General features: G+C 43.7%; 1 protein-coding gene across 1 annotated transcript in view; it reads right to left on the minus strand.

Moving 5' to 3' along the window:
- RANBP17 (RAN binding protein 17) overlaps nucleotides 377-21670 on the minus strand; it is a gene marked incomplete at its 5' end in the record, with an annotated part of 152996 nt that continues 131702 nt past the window's right edge. Inside the window, 3 exons of the mRNA XM_021410843.1 lie at nucleotides 377-757; nucleotides 3444-3571; nucleotides 7934-8032. Coding sequence (XP_021266518.1) covers nucleotides 661-757; nucleotides 3444-3571; nucleotides 7934-8032 — 324 coding nt within the window. The remainder of the gene's footprint in view (nucleotides 758-3443; nucleotides 3572-7933; nucleotides 8033-21670) is intronic.

The following is a 21670-nucleotide window of genomic DNA, read 5'->3' on the forward strand; positions in this document are numbered from 1 at the left end:
CCATTTGCAAGGACCTGGAAAACTTGCACCTGTGAGATTCAGATGCTATCAGTATTTCAGTAACGGCAGCTCCATCTGATCTCTTATATTACGTGCAACATTCTTAATTTCCTTGCCATACTTAGAGTCTAAAATGCTCATCTGTAGTCTTCCATTTCCTTGTGCACACTGCCATATACCTCCTGTGCTGAAAAGAAATGTGTAACATTTTGTAGAAAAATAGTCATTTTATTACTTCAGAAAGATGTCACAAACTCATTTGCAAACTCATTTCCAAACAAGTACAACCTCAGTTATAATGAGCTCAGAGTTTTTCATTGGTAAGAGTTATTATTTACCAATATATGCAGAACTGAGACTCATTAACTAATACAGGTTTAGAAGGAATGCATATTTATTTTGCTCTTTGGTTAAGTACTGTTTCTACACCGTTTCATAAAGACAGAAGAACAAGATAGTAAATTTTGCTAAGAAAGGCTGAAAACGTTGACTTTACATTGCTTTTACTATTGCAAACCTTTATGTTTATGCCACAAATATAAAAAGGCAGAAGTTACCTAAAAAAAATAGTTTCCTCAAGGGTCAAAATCTAACAATATAACAGGGCTCCAAGGCTTTCAGAACAGGTTTATTAGGCAGCTCTGCTTTCCCAAGTCCTTGTCAGCTCATCATATCCAAGCTGCCCGGCTCAGCGGCCCCCTCGCTGCGCAGCGCCTCGGCCATGTCCCTTCGGAAGACTGACATGTTCTGGGTGAACCTGGGCAGAAGAAAACCCGAGTGGCTGGTTAGGAGAGACCTGACACTGATTTCAGTAAGTGGTAGAAAGAATAACCAAGATGGAAATTGAATCGAAGGAGGAACAGAGGACAACGTAACAAAATCAATCACTAGGTGCTCTCAAAAAGAGTTCTACAGAACGGCAATGAACTCAGAAGTGTATTTGGACAGAACTGCAAGCTCAGCCTACCAACAGTGTGAATCACTTAACAGGTCAGCTGGGAACCGAATGCAGCGAGGAGCCTTTCCCTCTCACGTGATTCAGAACTCTCCCCAGCCTCCAGCAAAGGGCTCTCTGGGATGCACCCAGATGGTCACCAGCTCCAGGCTGCCCCATTGCCACCCATTGCCCTGATGAGTGCTGTCTCCCTGTGAGATGCTGCACCATCACCCACCCGGCACAGAGCAAACAGCAGCAATATTCCCTAACAGTTCTCTGCTGGTAAGTGAAGGACAGGACATCCATCCTGTAGCACCACCTGAGATGGAACGACGTGACAGCCCAAATCTGGCCGACCTGCCTGGTCTCCCTTTACATGAAACGAAGTGTTTCATTGCCACTTATCACATACCACTTGTGTGCTTAAAAAAAATATCTTAAATGTCAGAAAAATGTATACGGCATGCTGCATTTAAGGTCTTTGGGTGATCTTTTGTTTGTAGCCTCAATGCTCTCTGCTTTGATTGTCAGACTTTGCCGGCTGGCCACAGCGAAGCTAATAAAGTTTCCCAAAGAATGGCTCCTCAGGGCTCCTCCTTGCACGGGGCTGCACGGGCAGGTGCTTGTGGAACTGATGTGATCTCGGGCCAGGTCTCTTTGCAGGACCGGGGAAATAATCCTTCCTGCCTACCTCCACAGCACTGTACTTTATGGGTATGCGCAGCAGCAGTGTGGTAAACTGGGGCTCGCTGTGTGTGGCAATACAGGATGCAATGATGAGTTCATTCTTTAGCCTATTCATAATTTTTTACTTTTGTGTTTATTTCCTTACTAATGGAAATTGATCTCTGCTCAGATTCAAACAATCGCAGTTAAAAGAAGCCTCCTGTTCCACAGAATAAATCAGAGGAGGATTACGAATCAAGGGCTGAAAACAGAACAGCCATCGTATTAACTCATGCTGCTTGCTGGGAAGTGATGGCTTAGAAGTCTTCCTAAGTTAGACAGGCGGATGCTACCGAGACAGACGAGCTGCTCGTCTGACCGAATTATCCCGTCCCCCTCACACCTGCACCCATCTCTCCCTGCTGCAACTCCGCATGAGCTCCCCGAGAGCTTCCACACCGCTGCCCATCTGAGAACGCTCCGCAGAGCTCAGAGATGAAAACACGCTTTAAATCTACATATATTTAAATCTAATGTTGGCCAAATCTAATCTTTGCCAGCAGCCCTCATGATGGAAGCCCCTGTCTGCTCCCTGAGCAGGGAGGGCAGGGAGAGGAGAGCCACATCCCAGCAGCACGGCTTGGGGCCGCCGGGGGGGCTCAGCCTCCTGCCACCCCGCCTCCCTCGGCCCACACTAGCGTGTCCATTGGCCCCCTTTCTGCCCTTAAAGCCCTCACTCTTGGAATGAGGCAGCTCAGAGAACCTGCAAATCAAAGCCTGCTTTTCTCAGAAAACTGTGTTATCTTGAGGACTTCTTGCCTTCAGTAAAAACAAACAGATACGGAACTAAGAAACTATCAAGTTCTAAGAATGAGTTTTGCTCAGTTCCTCATTTGTTCATGTTTCTTTTCTTTCTGTGCGTTTTTATTTATCTTTGTAATCCAGAAGGACTTTTGAGTCAAATGACTCCCCCTGGCATTCACAGCTGCAAAGTCAGGCCGTGTCCTACAGCTCACCACCGTCAGTTCGTTTTTCTTTCTTTAATGGGCACTCCTGTCCTCTCTCATGTCTTTCTGCCTTTTCCACAGGTTTTCTCCCAGTCCACAACAAGATACACAAAGTCTGTCAGAGTTATTGCCAGGGACGTGATCTGTGCTTCTCTGGGTCCACTTCCACATCCCCCTATCTCTGGCTATCGTCAACTGTCAGGCCTTAAGGAACTTATTTTAATACTGGAACTTAACAGGAAAATGAAACAAAATAATGGAGACCAAAATTAATGCAAAACTATCTAAGAATTAAAAAATAATCATCAATTTCCACAGCAACAAAGAGAAAAGAAGTTGGAGAAATAAAGTTAGCAAATGGTCTTAGTCATTCTCTCAAAGACGTTCTCCAGGTTGTCTCAGGCTTTCCAGGAAGCCCCACAGCCAGGGCTCTGATTTTGTCCCTATAATTTCAGGGTTTGTTTTGGCTGAACCATGCACACAGACCACGAGACAAAAGCCACCTGGTAACCAACAGCCAGCGTGAGCATTCAGTGCTGACAGCAGACATGGCCAGTCTGCAGAGCTCCACTCTGCTTCTCAAATGAGGGCAAGATTGGGTGACCTTGTGATTTATGTCACCAAAAAAATATCTTTGCCATGTTTACCCACAGGTTCAGGCTCCAACTGCTCAGTCTAGGGATAAGTTCTTTTATGGGGAATGAGCCTTCTTTCTAAAGGAGCAGTAATTCAAGGCTACCTGGATAATGCTTCCTGCATTATAACTTTTTCCAGTCAAAGTTTCCATTTGTCCTTTTTTTTTTTTTCAGCTTACTTATGTGTTATCAACTCACCTGTCCCTGTTCTTCACCAAAAGGTTCTGCTCGACGCCTTCCATGAGGTTCCTGAAGCACTGGTCGAGGACTTGCTGTTTGCTGCCAGGCTGGCTGTTTATCAAGGTTGCCCTTAGCTCACTGAAGTACTGTGAAGAGGCAACAGAGAATTTCAGCAACGCCATTTGGAAATTTAAAACCAGAGTTACTCACCTGCACCTGGAGCGTTCTTGAAGAAATGCTTCGCAGGCTGCGCTCTGTGAGAGGAGCTGGGCAAACAGCAAGCAGAACGAGCTGTCCTGAGCTGCACCGGCCTCAGTCCTACCTCATGGATGAAGTTTAGACAGGGGCCACTTCTCCAGTAGCTGTGGGCCACCTTCCGAGCTCCAACACGTGAAGGTGATGTGTTGCAGAGCTGATATAAATGTTCCCTGACTCCTTTTTAAGTCTTTTTTGAATGGTGCAAATTTGCACACCTCACTACGGGATCTAATCCGCTGTAATGCAGAGATGAGACAGACTCATCCTTGCTTCTTTAGAAGCTAGGTATTCTCTATGTCATTTTCTGTATTACTATGGCCATGACATCCCGGTAGATCTACAGACTAGTTAAAATAGAATTTCTTACCACGTTTGGACAAATTTTGGTTAGCCAAGAAATAAGGAATGGGATAGGAGCTCCAGGGTCATCAGTGACCCTAGTTGTATAGCCAAAGAAATTGCATAATCCTGTTTAGTCTTTATTATATTGGTTTTATTGACCAAAGTCTTTTGGCCTTGGGAATAAGCACATCCACAGAATGAACACCGATAGAGACAGTTACTCAGAGGTGAATGGACTGTTCTGATGTGCCCAAGCACCTGGCAGAGGTTCACAGCAGTGTGATGTTGCAGTCGAGAAGGATATTGCTAGTGGTCTCCACCCCATGTTACACTACCTTCTCCACACCTAATCATTTGAGGGGCAGAAGGAACAGCAGTTCTGTCTACAGACACTGCTACAGAAAAGTTCCACCAGCCCAAATTTTACCATCAATAACGAAGTCAGATACATAGAAGCCACTCTAGAATGAATGTGGTCTTTTGGTTCAAGAATGACAACAGAAATGAGAGATAAAAGCTTAACTGATCACACTGACAACTGCTAAACTGATTCGGTCAAAGACATACATAGAGATGCAGGAGAGCCTAACCTCATACCCACCTTTCAGTTGCATATCAAGAAAACTTGTTAAAAGAAGGCTGAAAAGTGTTTTTTAGTATGCAGAATGTCAATAGACTTCTGAAGTTAACGTTGAAAAAAAAAAAAAAGGATACAGCAGGCTTCAGGCTGTCATACAGGGAGCCAAAATGCATGCCTGGGATTTGTTTAACACATCTGTGTAAAACCTGTTAAATTTCAAACACGAGCTTCCTTCCTACCAAAAATACAGCTCTCTTGTATTTATGCAAGCATACGGGAAAAGAAAATGTAGTAAAGCCAGGGCATTCTAATTTTAAGCCCATGACAACTCAATAGGGTCACAGGAATACTGAGTGCTGAGGCACTGGCACAGGGTGCCCAGAGAAGCTGTGGGTGCCCCATCCTTGGAGGTGCTCAAGGTTGGGCTGGACAGGCTCCTGGGCAGCCTGATCTGGCGGACAGCAACCAGCCCGTGGCAGGGGTTGGACCTAGGTGGGCTGTAAGGTCCCTTCCAACACATTCTATGATTCCATGATAGGAAGTGAAAATCCCCTTAATGTCTGCTTGGAACCCGCCCTCAGTCCAGCTCCTTTCAAACCAGAAACATCCTGTATTACACTTCTGTGCTGAGCGCTACAGCACCAGTTGATCAAATAGCTGGATCCCAAACTACTTACAAACTCAAAGTTTAAAATCATGTGGGAGCTGGTGTAAAAGATGGAATATCTGCCTGCAACAAACACGTTCCCTGAAGCCTTGTCTCAAGGTGACAAATGCAGTGTGCAGTCCAGAGAAGGCCACAACCCTGAGATCCTCATCAATACCCACAGTTTTGGAACAGAGGTGTTCCAAGAGCTTCTTTAGCCAACCCCACAATGGAAAGTCTTACCAGTTGAGGGGAAACCTGGGGAAACCCCCTACAAGCTGTTTCCCAACAACCAGTAGCCTCCCTAACAGCAAGGAATTACACCTCTGTCTAAATCCCAGCTGACAGCATCCACTGAGGACTCTCCCATGGCATTGCTGCTCCAACGCTACAGAGCTGCTCTGAGCCCTGGGGTTTCTAGGGCTTCTCTGCCATGACATCACTTCTGCCCATGCACTCACGTGCTTCGGTTGAAGAACAGCAAGAAGGAGATATGGTTGCTACATTATCAGGATACAGAGAGTTTTTCCTGCCAATCTTTTACCTTCAGGACTTAAATTAAACTTGCTGCCCCACTGTGGGAGGGGAACAATGTCAGGAGCCACCGGAAACCACCTCATTTTATATTACGCTGATGCTGTCTCAAAAGACTTAGCATTGTTTTAGGGAGGACTCTGAATACAACTCCCATTTTGGCATAACTCAGCCTACTAGGACAAGCATGGATGAATCCCAGCTTTTCTGAGTCCCCAGGTAAACCTGCCGCCTTCCCTTCGAGATGGATTATCGGCAAAGGAACTACCATTAAAACAAAAGCAGATGAGAAGAAGCAATAAAAGTAAAACGTGGTTAATGTGTGCTTGTTACCACAGGAACTGTTGAGACAGAGACCCCACCTGAAAAAAGGAATCTGTTTTCAATAAGTAAGCTAGCAGTGTACTGAAACGAGCCGAGGAAAGATGACTCTTACAGCTCCATCTAAGTACATCACCCACTTTTTTCTGAACACAAAATAATATGCTTGATGCAAAATGGGCAATACAAATACTGTAAATCCTATTTCCCGTTTTCCATCCTTCCAAAAGAAATGGAAGGCTTGTTTGTAAGTAAAGGCGCTTGTACATATCCGTGTCTGCTAAGCAAAGCACATAATCATTAGAACTAGTCTAATTTCAGTAAAAAGAATATTCCGCCAGTCACAAATTTATTTCTGGTGATTTACAGCTCCTTGGTTTTATCTTCAAGTGAAATATTTAATTTCTTCTCATACTGAAGCAGCTAACATCAAAAAACACATAATTAATATGTAGTCAGGCTAATACTTAAACGCTATAAATCAGAAGCATTATATAAACAAAAGTGTCGTCTTGAACAAGATTGGGAATGCACAAAACTACTTATTTCCCACTTTTATAATGATGCAGTGACTCAGAGCAGATAGAAAATGATTAGTTTTCCTTCCAAAGTAGGAAATATTGCTTCCATCTGTAAAGTATAATATTGTGATGTCATAAAGTTTTCCTAAACACTGAATTTGCCCTTATTCCCTCTCAATCATTTTAAAAGAACTGCTCTCTCTTATAGAGCCTGGATTTAAATCACAATAACACACCAAGAAGATGAATGACAGTGCTATTGGATATGGCTAAAATTGGATCCTTCAGCACAGGTGAATGATGAGACAGCGCTTCTCTTCTTGATATATTTTCTTCTTCTATTAGTTTCCTTCCATAGCTGGGATTTCAGTTTGAATTTTAATGTATGCAGTTGCTGCTAATCTTAGTGTCTTATTTTTTTCCAGCACCCTCTTATTGTATAGACAATTCATTCTCCAAAGCAGTAATACACTGAGGCTTGTGACTGCCCAAGATATAAAGCAATTCAGAATAAAGTTAGAGCCAGCTCAGAACTGTGGCAAATACAACAGGTCAGTATCTTCAGCAACAATGCCTCGCTATACAAAAAAATGCACACATTTAGATCAATTCACATTCATTTACTCAGATGGTTTCCATTTCTGACAATATTGTCTCTATTAAGTCACAAGGGAAACATGATGGGTATATCCAAATTCATAGTTTCAGATTTTATTGAAAGGGCAAATTGCAGAGTATTTCCTGGTTTATACAATTTGCCACAGATGAACACAATCCAAATTGCAATCAATGCTGGTACTTAAGCGTAAGAGCTCAGATAATATCCTCAAAGCTACTTGTTCCTGTGAAACCTTTCAGAAAAAGGAATTGGTTAACTATTTTTCTAGGAAGCAATTTTTCTGATGTGATTTCCACAGTGTTCTTGTTTCAGTGTTGTATCTAAAAGCCAGATGAGCTTGCCTATAATTTCTACCTCATTCTAGAAAAGCAAAGATGTAAAGTCTATTAAAAAGGAGAAAAAAAAAAAAAAAAAGGTTTGCTATATTTGCACGATCTAAGGTTGGGTGCAAAAGGTGGGGTAAAGTTTGAGAAGATTTCCTCATCAAAATGAAGCCACTCAGCCTTTGTGAACAAATCAGTATAATACTTGCACGGTACATGAGCTGTGGGTCTAAGTGAGTTAGATTCCAAGGAAAGAGGGAGGGGATTTGAAAGGGCCACAGGCAGCTTTGTTCTGTATGAAACAATGATTTCAACTACTTGGGCATACGAAGAGTGCATCTGGTAGAATCTCTTAAATACTCACTTTCTCATTGAGAAGTATAAGTCCAAGCAGCGGTCTTGACACAGACCATTGGTTCCTGCAGTCTTCAAAAATGATGGTGTTCATCAGGATTGACATCATCTGAAAGAAAATTCAAACGGTTTGGTGATCAGGAAAAATTAACGCAGCCTTTACTAACCATGCTGAAATGTCATGGATGGGCACGGTATCCCAAAAGTCCTTCTTCCAAACAAATATTTCTGTAACCAAAGCTACGAGGTGAAGAAAGGGAGGAAGTCAATGTTAAAGCTTAGCTCCGAAGTTGTAATTGTAGAAGTGAAAACAAATAGGAATAGAGACTTAAAGTTATGTTTATTTAAGGTAAAGATTCACTTCTAGGACAGCAATGTATGTGTGGCCAGTCATCTGTATTTGTTTCAGATTAATCTCAAGGTGATTTTCAAGATCCTGGTTTTCTCACACCCACCTCTTCCTTCTTGTATGATACTGAAAGGCATCTGAAGGGAACCTCCATTCTGATGAAGGTAATTCTGATCACAGCAAGGCACCTATAAATCTACATCAATTACATGGCAGTTACAAATCCAAGCCTGTGATTTAGGACATTTTACTTCTGTGACTTATGGAGATCTACAGTAGGCACAAAGCCACTTGATCAACTTTATAAAGCATCGAGACCTATCAATTCATACAGCTCAGTTCTTCTGGCACCCCAACAGAAGACAGATAACTGACTTTGCTCATTGGCTGGCTGTAACCAGAGCCTTCGGCTACCACTACACCGGGTGTTCTCCCCTGGAGGGCTCTGCTGGTCTTGCTGTGCATCTACAGTGCTAGTGTGTGTGGCTAGGGAGGGTGGGACTGATTTTAGGGATTGGCACAACTTTTGTAAAAATAAATTACAAAATAGCTATAGAATCCATTTAAAGACAAAATCTGCAAAGATATCCTGGAGATACAGTAGTCCCAAATGCCAAAGGCCATAACATATACGAACCTAAAACCATTACTCAGAGATTAAACAGAATGAAAATTTGTAAAATGTCACCAGTAAATAGTTTGACTCACATTTATAAAAGATCTACACCCTAAAACCAAACACAGAAGAAGTAGAAAATCATTAAATCCTTTCTTCTAGGCCAATGAGTAGCTATGAACAGGGTCTCCAGAGAGCTGCCACACTACAAACTCGCCTGTAATAACTGACCAAGGCTAAGTCAAACAGCATGTTTCACTAAATGAAAAAGATGAATCCTCGCACTACAAATCACCTGCAACAGAGATATCCACAAATTATTTGAGCTTTCAAGTTAGGAACACGAGGTCTGATGTGGGAAAGGCCAATTTTAATCCAGACTCTGCAGTTTATACATCAGGCAAAATATTTTCCATTACTCATAGGACAAAACCATCTCTAGACTGCTTTGCAGCTAGCGCAAGCAATGCAAGTATCTCTGTACAAGCACTGTCCAAACATGAACAATAGCTACAACTCTTTATGTGTAGGTTGCTCCAAAAGTAACGTGCCCTATTTATTTCCCTGGAAACAACAATAGCTACCAAGAGCACAATAACACTACTTGATAGAGCAAATTCTCAGCTACAAAACACCGTTTTTCAATGCAGTCACCACCAGTAGCTGTGCATTTTCACCAGCAATGAACAATAGCCTGCCTGCTGCACCCGTAACAATCTGCACCAGCAGAGGTGACCCACTGCCGCTGTCACCACTGCTGTAACACAGCACCCACCCCTCCCTGTGCTCACATCCACTGTTTGGTCTCCATAATGAACGTTCAGCAAGCGCCAACGATGCAACTTTTTCCACATGGAGGAATTTCATTCCACACCTCTGCTTCATATGCAGCTACGTCTCCGCCAGTGCTGATGCCTTTCCACAAGGTTGCCTCTTTATAAAGGAACTGCTGGGACTTGTGGCACCAGCTCCCTAATGTGAAGAAGGCTTAACATCTGCCTGTGAATGCTCCAGAACAGTGACTAACGCCTTTCTTGAAGGTACAGAAGTTTATTGCTTTCAGAGGTGGACAATTTGCAATCTTGTGTTGTCTCTGCAGATGTCTTACACGTCCCACTTCTCGCAAGGCTAAAGAGAAATCCCTTAGCTGTACAGCTCAGCAGTAAGAGATGCAAACGTAAAATTGGGGCAGTCCTGTCTATTGTATCCAAGGCTGTCAGGAGTGCGTTACAGCAGAAGCCATCAGCAATTACTGTGCCTAATTCCAACAAGATGACGGGCATCAAAATCCACGACAACAGCCTCAAACGTCCTTCTCCTGTTTTCTATGTCTTTCCATCGCAACTACTGCTGCTGCTGCTTTGTTTTACTGCGTAGCTTTGGTTTCCTCTGCTATTTCTGCATGAGCCTACAGCAAGCTGTTAGCGTTCCAGATCCTTCTTTGTTTTACAGTACTGCTGACACACGCCGAAAGAGACTGCGCCCATGAACAAGCACTAGGAGGTCACCCCTGCTGCACAGAACTTATGTCTAAGTGACGCAGCCCGCACAACCTCATCTGCAAGGGAACAGAGCTAGTCTAGACGAGGCTCATGCTACTTCATAATGAAGCTTTTCCTCAGCAGACAGCACGTTTACTGGCAATGCACCAAACTTTAACTCTTTCTCAGGCAGAAGTGCCAGGCTGCCACTTCATTTCACTCACCCTCCATCCCCTGCCTCTCTTCTGTTTTCACATAGCACAGAACAGCTCCTTCCCATGCTGACAAGTGACATCTTCAGTATCTCCCCTCAGACCTCACATGGCCGTTATTTGGCTCTGCTCCTGCTAGCTTGTGTCATCAGGAGAATTAGGGTGTCAGGAAATTTCCAGATACACAGCTCCATCCGTACGGCCATTTCTGTTGTCCAGGTCACAAAGGAGCTGGAACTCTTCAGGCTTGTGAATGAGCCTCTGAAATAACCTGCCTCTCCCTTCGTACTTTTATCTGCTGACATACATTTAAATAGATTTGTATTTATGATGCAACACGTGGAGAAAGGACGATGGCAACGTTATGGTGAGCCTATATTGCCCAACCATCTGAGCAGGGGGATGGAGGCAGCCCCTGGCCAGCACTGCCCTGCAGCCCTGCTTGCTGCTGGGAGGCAGGCGAGGTGCAGCAGGCCCAGCACCGCGCGCTGACACAGGCAGAAAACAAGGCCAGAAATGAGGACAGAGGCATTAACGAGGAAGGGGCTGCGGAAGCAGATAATCTATTTTCAACATAGTTCAAACTGGCACCCTTGTCTCTGTTCTCTTATCTTAAATGTAAGGCATCGCTTTATCTGGTTCAATAATGTTTCTCCTGACACATTTGTTCTGTACAAAAGAAACTATTGACAGAAGAGGCAACAGTAAAGAACTGTTCTTCCAATAAATTAATTCTTCAGAGCCTCTCTGCCTTCAGAGCTTCTTTCTTTCTGTAGCGGTGGAGGAAAATGTTGCTCAAGACACTCCTTATTCTGACTTCTTTTTTTTCTAAAGAAGCTGGGAAAGAAGCTGCCTTTCCATTAAAAAGTTGTTTTTGCTGCTTCATGCTATCAGTGGAGTAGAACTTGCATCAGAGCAGGTCCTGTAACTCGCTTCCCTCTCTCATACATTGGGATGAATCTTTTATTCTGCTGCACCTAACACATTTTTAACGTAATGAACATTACGTTAACACCATGGACAGCATTAAGTAGACCTCCACCAAAGATTGAGAACGCTCTAAAAACACACACGGTTTTTGACCAGATACTTGGCTGGGAGAAACACGTTCCATTCAGATCTGAAAAGATTCCCATTTTCATTGTTTAGCTTACAAAACTTGGTAGATTTTATAGCTCTAGCTTCAGGCCGTCTGCTCTTAATTTAGGAGCCGTGATTACTAATTTAAATGTCCTTTAGAGTTCTCAGTTCTTTCATCATCAATTCTTTCTATATCAATAAATGGATCATCATTTACTAATAATATTAGGAAGATTTAAATGCTCCAAGATTATTAAATACCTTAAATTTTAATCTGTTGTTTTAAAATATTTATTTTACTAGAAAGCCTAACTTTCAGATTGATATTTTCCATTTTGAGTCTCTGTTCAAAGATAACATTTCCAGCTGAAATAAGAAAACTAAAGCCGTGCATTTATTTTGAAATTAAGAACAAGTCAATCACTCCTGTACTAAAAAATACTTTTCACGTGTCAGAAACAGCAAATCAATTCAAATTTGAAAAATGAAAGAGTTTAAGAGCATTTAATTCCTATATCTATGTATATGTGTGTGTGTATATATATGTAAGCATACGTTACTAAAATTTCAGTTATATGTTACACTGTGCAGAGAGGTTATCTTTTTTTTTTTTTAAACCGGTGTTCAGAAGGGATGGAAAAGACGGCAACAGATGTGAAAAAGGGAACGGTTACAGAGCGTGGAACTTGTCATTTCCCTGGATATGTCTTTAGAACTGGCCAAAGGGCTCTAAGTATGGGAGTGCTCACTTGAAGTAGGTCCAAATCGTGAGCCAGAAGAAATAATCACACAGTAAGATTGTACTAACTTATGTCAAACCTGACTTTGTATCTGAAAAAGAAACATAAGCACATACTCAGAAAGATACATTTAGGATGATAGCTTAAGGCTAATGACAAGCACCTGCAATGCGCCCAATAAATTTACTATACCACAGCCACTGAAAACAGCTTTCTATTTCTTCACTGTTAAAATAAAACTGGCACAATAACACAGACCAATAGGGCAAAGCAGACTTTTCAAAACTAAGGCTTACTTTCAGCATTTCCTACCAGCAGTGAGTCAGTAGCGAGTGCCTTTCAGGCAGCTGCCAGGACCCAGCAGCTGTTTGCACCGCGCTAGGACCTAACCAGGGCAGAGCTGGAGCGTGGGCAGCAGCTGCATCCTGCACAGGAGCTGGCCAGAGCGAAACACTTTGCCCTGTTCCCTTCTCTCTAATTTGAGGACATATTCTAACACAACAGAACATGTTCTTTTCATACTGCAGTTACCTCTGAACTGTTACGTGAAAGTCTACGATGCCGGGTCCTTTCTCATCCCTCAGAAGCAGGTCCCTCTACCCCACGGCAGACCATGTTCCTGGGTCAGCTGGCACCCATCAGGGAGGAAAAGAGGTGCCAGCTGACTGCCGCAAGCCCTCAGCAAGGCGGTAGGCTTGTGGGACAGAGCAGGCCTGCACAGCCCATGGGCTGGCGCATTAACTACTGGGAGCAGAACAGTTAAGGGCGGTTACACGGAAGATGCCTGATGAATGGAACACCTCCTCTTTCTGCAGGGAGGAGGGGACACGGTTCATTAATTGTTACCTTCCAGAGTACGCTGACTTGTATCTGCCTGTGCTGAATTTCATGTAAAGCCTCTGCTGAATGTCACATACTCATACGCTGCCTCAAGTGCTAGATTTTGTATTTGGATATCTGGTGCAGCTGACAGATGTTTACAAACTCATGTATCTGCACAGCTTCTTTCTGCCTATCCATCTGTGCTACCTCATAGGCAGCAAATTATTCTACCTCAGGCTGGAATAACTTATGATTGTACCATCAACTCTTTGTCTGCATTTGTAGGTGGTATTATCCAGAGATTTCCAGTTACAGATACTACGGCGGTCGTGTTAAATTAACCTGGGCTGTTTATTTAAGAGGCGGCTCTTTCTAAATAAGCAGCCATAACAGACAGCATTGCAGCTGTTTTTAAAGATGACGGAACTGTGATTAATTAGGATTTTTGAAATGCACAACTTTTCGCATTTGTAACACAAACTTCGGGTTGGTTTGGTGTAGGAGACAGCTGAGCTCTTTAAAACCCTTATTAAAAATTAATATACACTCCTCTCTGCTCTTATCAATAAAGAAGAGGAAGCTGGGTTCAGATCTTTGTGAAGCAGCTCGTGTCAGCTCGGATGATTGCTAGCGTTCCTCCCAGCCCGCAGGATAAGGGCCTCTCCCCTCCTGCTCGGCCAGCACCCAGACCTGAAAGGTGGCAGAGGATGAGGTCAGTGACCACCACCAGCACCTCCCAACTCATGAACTCATGTCTGTTACAGAGTATTTCATCCTCCTGGGAGGAGGGAACAGCAGTTCCACCTACACCCATTGCCTTCCAGCAAGTCTCTCTCTTCAGGAATGTAAGTGGTCTTACATCTGCATCTCATGTCTTCCCCTAAGCCAGCAGCAGGGCTTACAGAGTGCGTGTTCCTCGTGTGCAAGTCACTTGTGCCTTCCCTTCTGTTGGCAGTGCAGATTTCAGTGCTGCAGAAGGATTTCAGCATAGGAACCGGGATCTGTACCTGCAGGATCATCACTTTTCTGAAATCCCCGTTACGGGAAGGCCTACCAGAACGCCATTTGGGTGGCAGGGATCCGCGCGGCCCTCCCGGCCCCACAGCAGCAGCACTGCCCGCAGACCTTCCATGCTGGCACTGCTTGCCGCAAGGCAGCAGCGGTTTGCAAGCAGCCGAGCGTGGGCTCCAGGAGTGCAGAAGTGTGCCAGCAGCAGAGCCAGCACAGCCGCACATCAACGGGAACCAGCAGTAGGGAGAAAATGAGAACTCAGGTAATTATTTCACCCATATTTACCTCAGTTTAGCACTGATATGGAGTGCTAAAGTTAGCAGGGACAGGGAGGAGGCCGGGCTTTCAAACCACTCCTTGAAGGAAGTCAGGCTTTCAGAAAGCCAGAAGTGTGACTCTAACTGCCGTCCAAGGATCTTCCATAAGGCAACACGACTGACTTGATTTGAGCAGCCTAATTGCAAGGAACTTAAAAAGGCTAATCAAAGTATTAATTACCGATCGCCTAACACATTTCAAGCCCCTTCTGTGTTCAAATTGTTCATAAACCGATTCTAATTTCTACTGCGGAACAATTAAAAGTGTTTTTGTTATCCCGGTGAACTGAACTGTAACCAAAGCCATTGTGAATAACCATAAAAGACGGATGATAAAGATGGTAATAAGCACATTGCTACTGTGTCTTGAATAGTCACCGACACTTCTTAGTGAATATCATCTTTCACAACAACAACAAAGGATAAGAGCACAAGGCTATTTCATGCAGTCATCAAAACAAAATGCACTGAATATTATATTTCATACTAAATACATTACCCTGGCAGTTTGACACTCAACATTTCAATAGATATTGCGTCTCTCTCAACATTCTCCCTGAATTTCTGCAGATGGACTTTTAAGTATCAATGGAAGATTACTTAACTTGTCACACTAAAAAGATTTTAAAGGATGGCTGCATGCACTTCATTTTTAATTTTTTTTTTTTTAAAGGGAAACGAATCCAATTCAGAAACACGGTGACACGGAGAGGTCAGGGGCCGTGCGGTGCTGGCTGCCCCTCGTCCCAGCGCGCCCAGCAAAGCAAGGGGAAGATCTGCTTTAGTGACACTGCGTTCACCACGCAAAGCTCAGCTGAGCTAAATTAACCCTGCTCCCGCATTTCATCCATCTGTTGTGACTTTTATTATTTTTTTTTTTAAAACCGTGCATGTTCTTGGAGATCTATAAATGCAAGGGAATCTCAGTTTTCAGTGGAAAAGCCAAACTAACAAGGAAACGCGAGGAAAAATAAAACAACCAAAGTTTTCAGAGTTCACGATCTCAGAAGACCCTGACAACACAAATAGCTCTCAGGATCACAAGAAACCAAAGACAACAGCAGCAATTAATTAGCCTGGGAAAAGTGTGCATCTTGAAGTACAATCCCAGACCACCCAAAATCATGAATCTGCCAAGGTTACCTGCTCAAAATGAACGCCCCAGAGCGGCCCGCCAAGCACTGGCCTTCCATGCGAGCACTGTCTCAGTGCTTGTGCCCAGCAGCAATTAAGCATCCTTGTAAACTGCCCCTATTCCAGAATTTTAAATTTGATTTTTTTTTTTAAATGGAGGAAGGGGAGGGCGTTTGTTCACCGAGAGTGAGTTTCATTACTCACATAGCAAATCTGCCAGTAGCAGCTCATGGAATGGATTGTTACCTTTCCCTATCCATTTTGTAAAGATATTGCTTTCTTTCCAGACTGCAAGCATCACTTCTAACTGGATTTTGAATTATAATGTGAACTTTACAAAATTATTGGTGCTATTCATATCGCTAGTTAGATTCTACGGAACGGCAATATTTTTTGCCCTTCCCCTAACCAGCACCTCTTAGTGTTTTATATAAAACCACCGCGGCCAGCAGAAATCGAACATTTCCAAGTAATGTAAAGTATTACATTGCAGCCGGCAAACAAGGAATAAAACATTTTTTATACTTCTACTTAAACTTATTCGCTTTTCGAAAATATTTATGCAGCGCAGAAGGCAGGAGCTTATTGAGAAATACAGCCCGTCCCTCTTCTTTAATTGAAACATTTACGCTTTTTGTTCTGCTAACAAAAAGCAACCTAGAGTAATAACGCAAGATAAATACACAAGAAACTTATAGATATGATTGTAAAACAACATCATCCTAATGCTTCCATTTAATTACCCTGAAATGTATTCTATTTAATATTCATTACTCAAAAGCCAATTTAAAAGAGAAAGAGGTGAAGGGACTTATTCAGAAAGACGGACTGTCATTCACTGCAATAGTTATCTAATATACAGAAGTTAATAAAGCAGATTAATCTACAAGTCCCTTTAAGCCATCACTGAGTTTAGAACAACTGCCTCTTTGACCCTTAACCCTCCCGCTGTGCACCAGTAGCAGGTGCCAGCTGCACTAAAATGATGGCTGCCGCGTTTCAGCGCTAAGTCTTTTCTTGCTTTGCTTCTGACCAGCAGCTGACCCTGTAGGAACGATTGTTTCATGTGCTGGCCTAAAGGCTACATAAACCAGTAACTGATAAACAAAAGCATACATACACCAGCTGCCTAGCCCGAGGGTGCACATCCAACACTGACACCTCTAGCACTTTGTGCTGCGAGCCCAATTGCGGCTTTTTGTTTCCATACATGAATTCTGTACAATACTTGTTACTCCGTGGCCCTCAACTTCTCTCCGTCCCCAAAACTGTTTGTGTAAGCTACAGCACAGCTTGGGTGATTAAGAGGAGATTCCCAATTTGATTTGGCGCCATTATTAAGAGCGTGAAATCTTCGGATACATCAGTAATGATGATGCATTTTAACATTAAAAGTCTTAAAATCCAATTACTCAATTCACATGACAGCGAATCACAACAGGGCTTTAAACAAAGCAGTATCGGGAAAGACTCTGAGCTCATTAATATTGTTTGATTTCTTCGCTGACAGCACTCACGCAGTGAAAGCCGTGTGCTTAGCAATATGCTGGAGACCGAGGCCGCTGCCGCCCTTACACATGTGCAGTAAGAAGCGTGTGTAAGAGCAGTAATCGTATTTTTCATTAAGATAAGATGGCTCTGACATAGTTATTTTGCTGATACAAATTACGCGACCGCAAAAACAATCAGAGTAATGATTAAATGCAGTTATGTACATGGGAGACTACTAGTGCAAATGTTAACATATTTAAATGGGTTCCCTTCATTAAAAAAATTATATATGATATTAAACCATCAATCAAATCGAAACACTAGAGTCTAAACGTATTGTCACTGGTTAAAATAAATGACTTTGAGACTGAATTTTGGCTCACTCAATATGGTGCCTTTTCTGTTGCTTAGCCACCCAAGTCTCTGCTGGCTTGGGCTACAGCTGGTACATCTCCATCGCTTTCAATTAATAAAGAAAGTTATGATAGTATTGGATAACATTTCTAAATTGTGCTACGGGGTTGAAAACAGATGTCCCACTGAAAATCCCTCTCACTGTCGTATCAAAGCGTTCAAGCCTGCAGAAGCCGAGCACTCTGCTCCTGATTCAGCACAGCCTCTAAGCACATTTCATTTTAAGCACAGGAACAGTTGCACCTGCGGGTTTGACTCCCTCCTAAAATTAAGCATACGCTCCAACACGTGGCTTCAGGTGCTCAGCTACTCAGCGCCCTGCACAGCTGACCTCTGTCAGCACAACCCAGATTTCTTTCTGCGATGTGCTCACACACAAGTGCTTCCGCACACATTTTTCTGCAGGAGGCATAAACACAGCTCCTCTTGGTCTTTTAATTGCAGTTACTGTGCATAGCTCCACACAAACTGAATATGGCACCGAGGTCTATCTGGAAAACACAAACATCACTGATTTTACTACATAAAAGGGAGGAAAAGGAAGGTGGCACTTGGTAATACGTTTTTATTCTAGTAGTAACACGATTTTTCAATGCAACTGCCATTTTACTTTCTGGTTTACGACTGCTGTGCAGTGCTGCTTCACGCTGCGCGCCTCTGTCACGTGCTGGAGTTGGACGTCACCGGCGCACAGCTCTGAGCAGCCTGTTGAGGTTTCACCCATGAGCAGCACATCCCCCTGTTACTGCACCGCTGCCTGCCCCATCCTTTCCACATGCCTGCCCCTGTCCCTCTGCTGCAGCCCTCCTCACCCACAGCCGACAGGCTGAGCACCGCTCTGCTGCACGCTGGGTCTTGGCACAGGCACCGTGCAGATCTAATCCAAACATCCGTACTATGTTTGAACACAGCGAAGAAGAAAGTCCGAGGGCTGATCTGCAAGCTTCTCCTGAAAATGATGCACAGAGAGCTACCAGTGTGCAATGTCCCACTCCTTTCCATGTACCTAAGGCCGGGAAAGGAAGGGATCACCAAAATTGTGTTTCTGTGGAACCAATCCACCCTCCCACACCCAGCATGGGCGTAACCTAACGAGGGTTGTGCAAACAGGGTTATTTGCCCACCACACATGGCCCTGAGGGATGCCTGTCAGAACTATGGGCGAAAGATGCTACAAAACGGATTGGTTTTTGGAAAGAACTAGCACAAATAGCACTTATCTGTGCCAAAATTGAACTAACAGCCTTGTGTGTATGACTCTACAAGGTGAGCACCAGAAGACAGAGGTAACATCCTGAAACCTTCAAAATTACACTTTCATTCATAAAGTGGAGCAAACATCAGCTTCAGCTGGTTTAGATGACATTGGAAAGTTGCTCCTGAAATAACAGCAAACAGCAGTAAGGAGCCTTATAAAATCATTTATTAAAATGCTTAAAGCACAACCCAGTGTAGCAGCAATAGCTGAACGTAATATATTTCTATCCACGTATCTCAGGTTACTTGACACGTGTAAATTCGGTTCAGCTGTAAGACACAGACACAACGCTGCTGTGTGCAGGTGAGACTCAGACTAAGCAGCTTGCCCTGGGAACGAAGCAAAAAGTAGAGCCAAAGCCAAGAGCCACTGTTATGCTTTGAAAGGACGCTGATCCCTACACCCAAACATTAAGCTGTTTTGCTCATGGTTCCTATCGCTCCTATCCTTGTACAATCATACCTACTTACTTAAAAAAAAACACCCAGAGTTGCTAAGGGACGTTCCTAAGCAAACAAAGTATGTATTACCAGGCTTTAATTATATAACTCCACTACTCTAGAGGCTGAAGATGAGCGCCTTGGTCACGGACAACCACCTACTCACCGAAATGTCTTCTGAAGCCTCATCAAATAGTGAACAAGTGCTCAGCTGTAAAGCTTCTAAGCCGAGAAGCTCTGAAAGAACACCAGTGTCAGTACCAGGCAGGTACTGCTGAGAAATAGGTGCCCACAGGTGCTGGGGGCGGTGGGTGGCAGAAAGCCGGGGCTCCGGCTTTCCGCCCCCAGCACCTACCGCCAGTAGCTCCTCCCGCTGCCCCGCACCAAGCAGCAGCCCCAGCCTCACCTGCTCAGAGAAGGATGCAGGGCTTGCTCTGCTCCCAGCGCCATGCTGTGGCAGCTCCTGTGGTCCCAACGCTGGCACCACGGCCCCAGAGCTCCATGCCTGCCCCAGGGAACAATCCCCAGTGCCTGCTTTGAGAGGAGCTCAGAGAACTCCCCTGCTTTCAGGGAGGAAAGCGGTGCGGTTGAGCTGCGCTGCAGCCCTGCAGCCGGGACGAGCCGAGGCGGCCGCTCCTCCGGTGCTGCTGGAGATTTTAATTATCCGACTACTTCCAGAGATCCAACTTGGAAAAAAAAGTGTTCTAACTAGTAAATAATTGCAGTTATCGTTGCATCAGTTTAGTTTAAAGAGCTGACAAACCTCTCTAAACTCAACGCACAATTAGTCATTAGGGTCTAGTTTTTCAGCACTGTTAAGCAATTTGTAACCCATTGCTTTTAATAGGGTTATGCATTACTTAACCGACACAGATGTCTTGAAAACCGAAACCGCTGGTTATGAAGCAGCAACCTTGTTCGTGAGCTGCCAAGATAGTCAGATCATCTCTAAAACCAGTGTTTAATGGCCAGCCGATGAATAATCAATGTCTCACTTTTCATCCGAGTGTGAAAATGAGAATAATCTAATACATCGTCCCTCTGGTAAAACGCGAGGCCCTGGGTTCCGTTTCTATTCAGGGCTGATTTATAACCCAATGGAAACCTGATGTAAACATATGATCAATGAGCCCCATCATTGCTGATAATAACCCCCAACCGGCCCACTCCCTCATCTCAAAAGCCATCCCTTTAGGCTATTAGTTTCGTCCAGCTAATCCTCTCTACTATTTCTGCCTGCTGCTTTTACCTTGGCCATCCGTTCAGTCCGGCAGACTCAGAAGTAATTTTATACGCAGCAGAGAGCGGGTGGAATTGATTTTTCACTCAGTGCTCGGTTCCCATCTGAATAATTATCAATTTTACTGCCTCATAAAGGGAAGAGTCAAAATTTCAAATCAATTCAAAAGAGCTTCTGAGACTACAGAAACTGTGCACGAGAATAAAGGTCAAAGTTGTCAGTGACCTCGGGAGATGATGTCAGATACGAGTACGCTGAGCAGTTGACATCAGAGGCACTCAATATGATATGACTAGTGCTAATGCAAATCATATTTATGCTGACTACTGGAGACCAGCCATTAATATTTAAAAGAGTTTGTGAAAGCCTGCATTCAAAATAAATATAACATATTCCACAGAATCTGAAGTTAATAAAGACAGATCACCGCCTGGTCATACGCTATAAAGTGAAAGATTACTGCCGATTAACAGACAGGGTGTTGCATTAAGATTGCCACAAATGCAGACGAGTCCAGAGCCTGGGTTGCTCTTCTGTCCTTTAAGCTGGAATCATAACATGCACCACAGCGCTGAGTAATGTGACACATCCAAATGCTGATGTCATTGCTAGCTCCTGTGACACCCCTTTTGGGCAAGTAAAACACGAGCACGTATGAGGTGGCAAGGGAAATCACCATATTTTGATAATGATGTCAATAATAAACATCATTAATATCCCCCCAGCATGCAATATAATGCCAAGAATGTACTAGTTACTTTTCACCTTCAATTAGACCAGAAAACAAATGCTACAAGGAGCACGTGATGATGGCGACTGTGTGCCAGCTTTTATTAAAATGGCAGCATATCTGTAAGGGCAACACAAAGATGTCCACGGTCATTTGCATTTTGTTAATAACTTCTGTGTTTGCTAAATGCCTCCAGACCTGTGCAACACGGCTCCTGAAACAGCAGCTTTGCAACTTCACGAGTCTAGCAAATACGCATCTTCCAAGAGCTGAATGAGATTTTAAGGGAATGTGGCATGGAGCAAATGGGGAGATACACAGCTAAGAACATCCTCATCTTCTCTTAATGCACTCAGGCTACGGCGAACTGGACTGAGGTGGGAAGGAGAAACCCTTCCTGAGTGCTGCAGCA

Source organism: Numida meleagris, chromosome 12, assembly GCF_002078875.1.
Source record: "Numida meleagris isolate 19003 breed g44 Domestic line chromosome 12, NumMel1.0, whole genome shotgun sequence".
Classification (NCBI taxonomy): Eukaryota; Metazoa; Chordata; class Aves; order Galliformes; family Numididae; genus Numida; species Numida meleagris.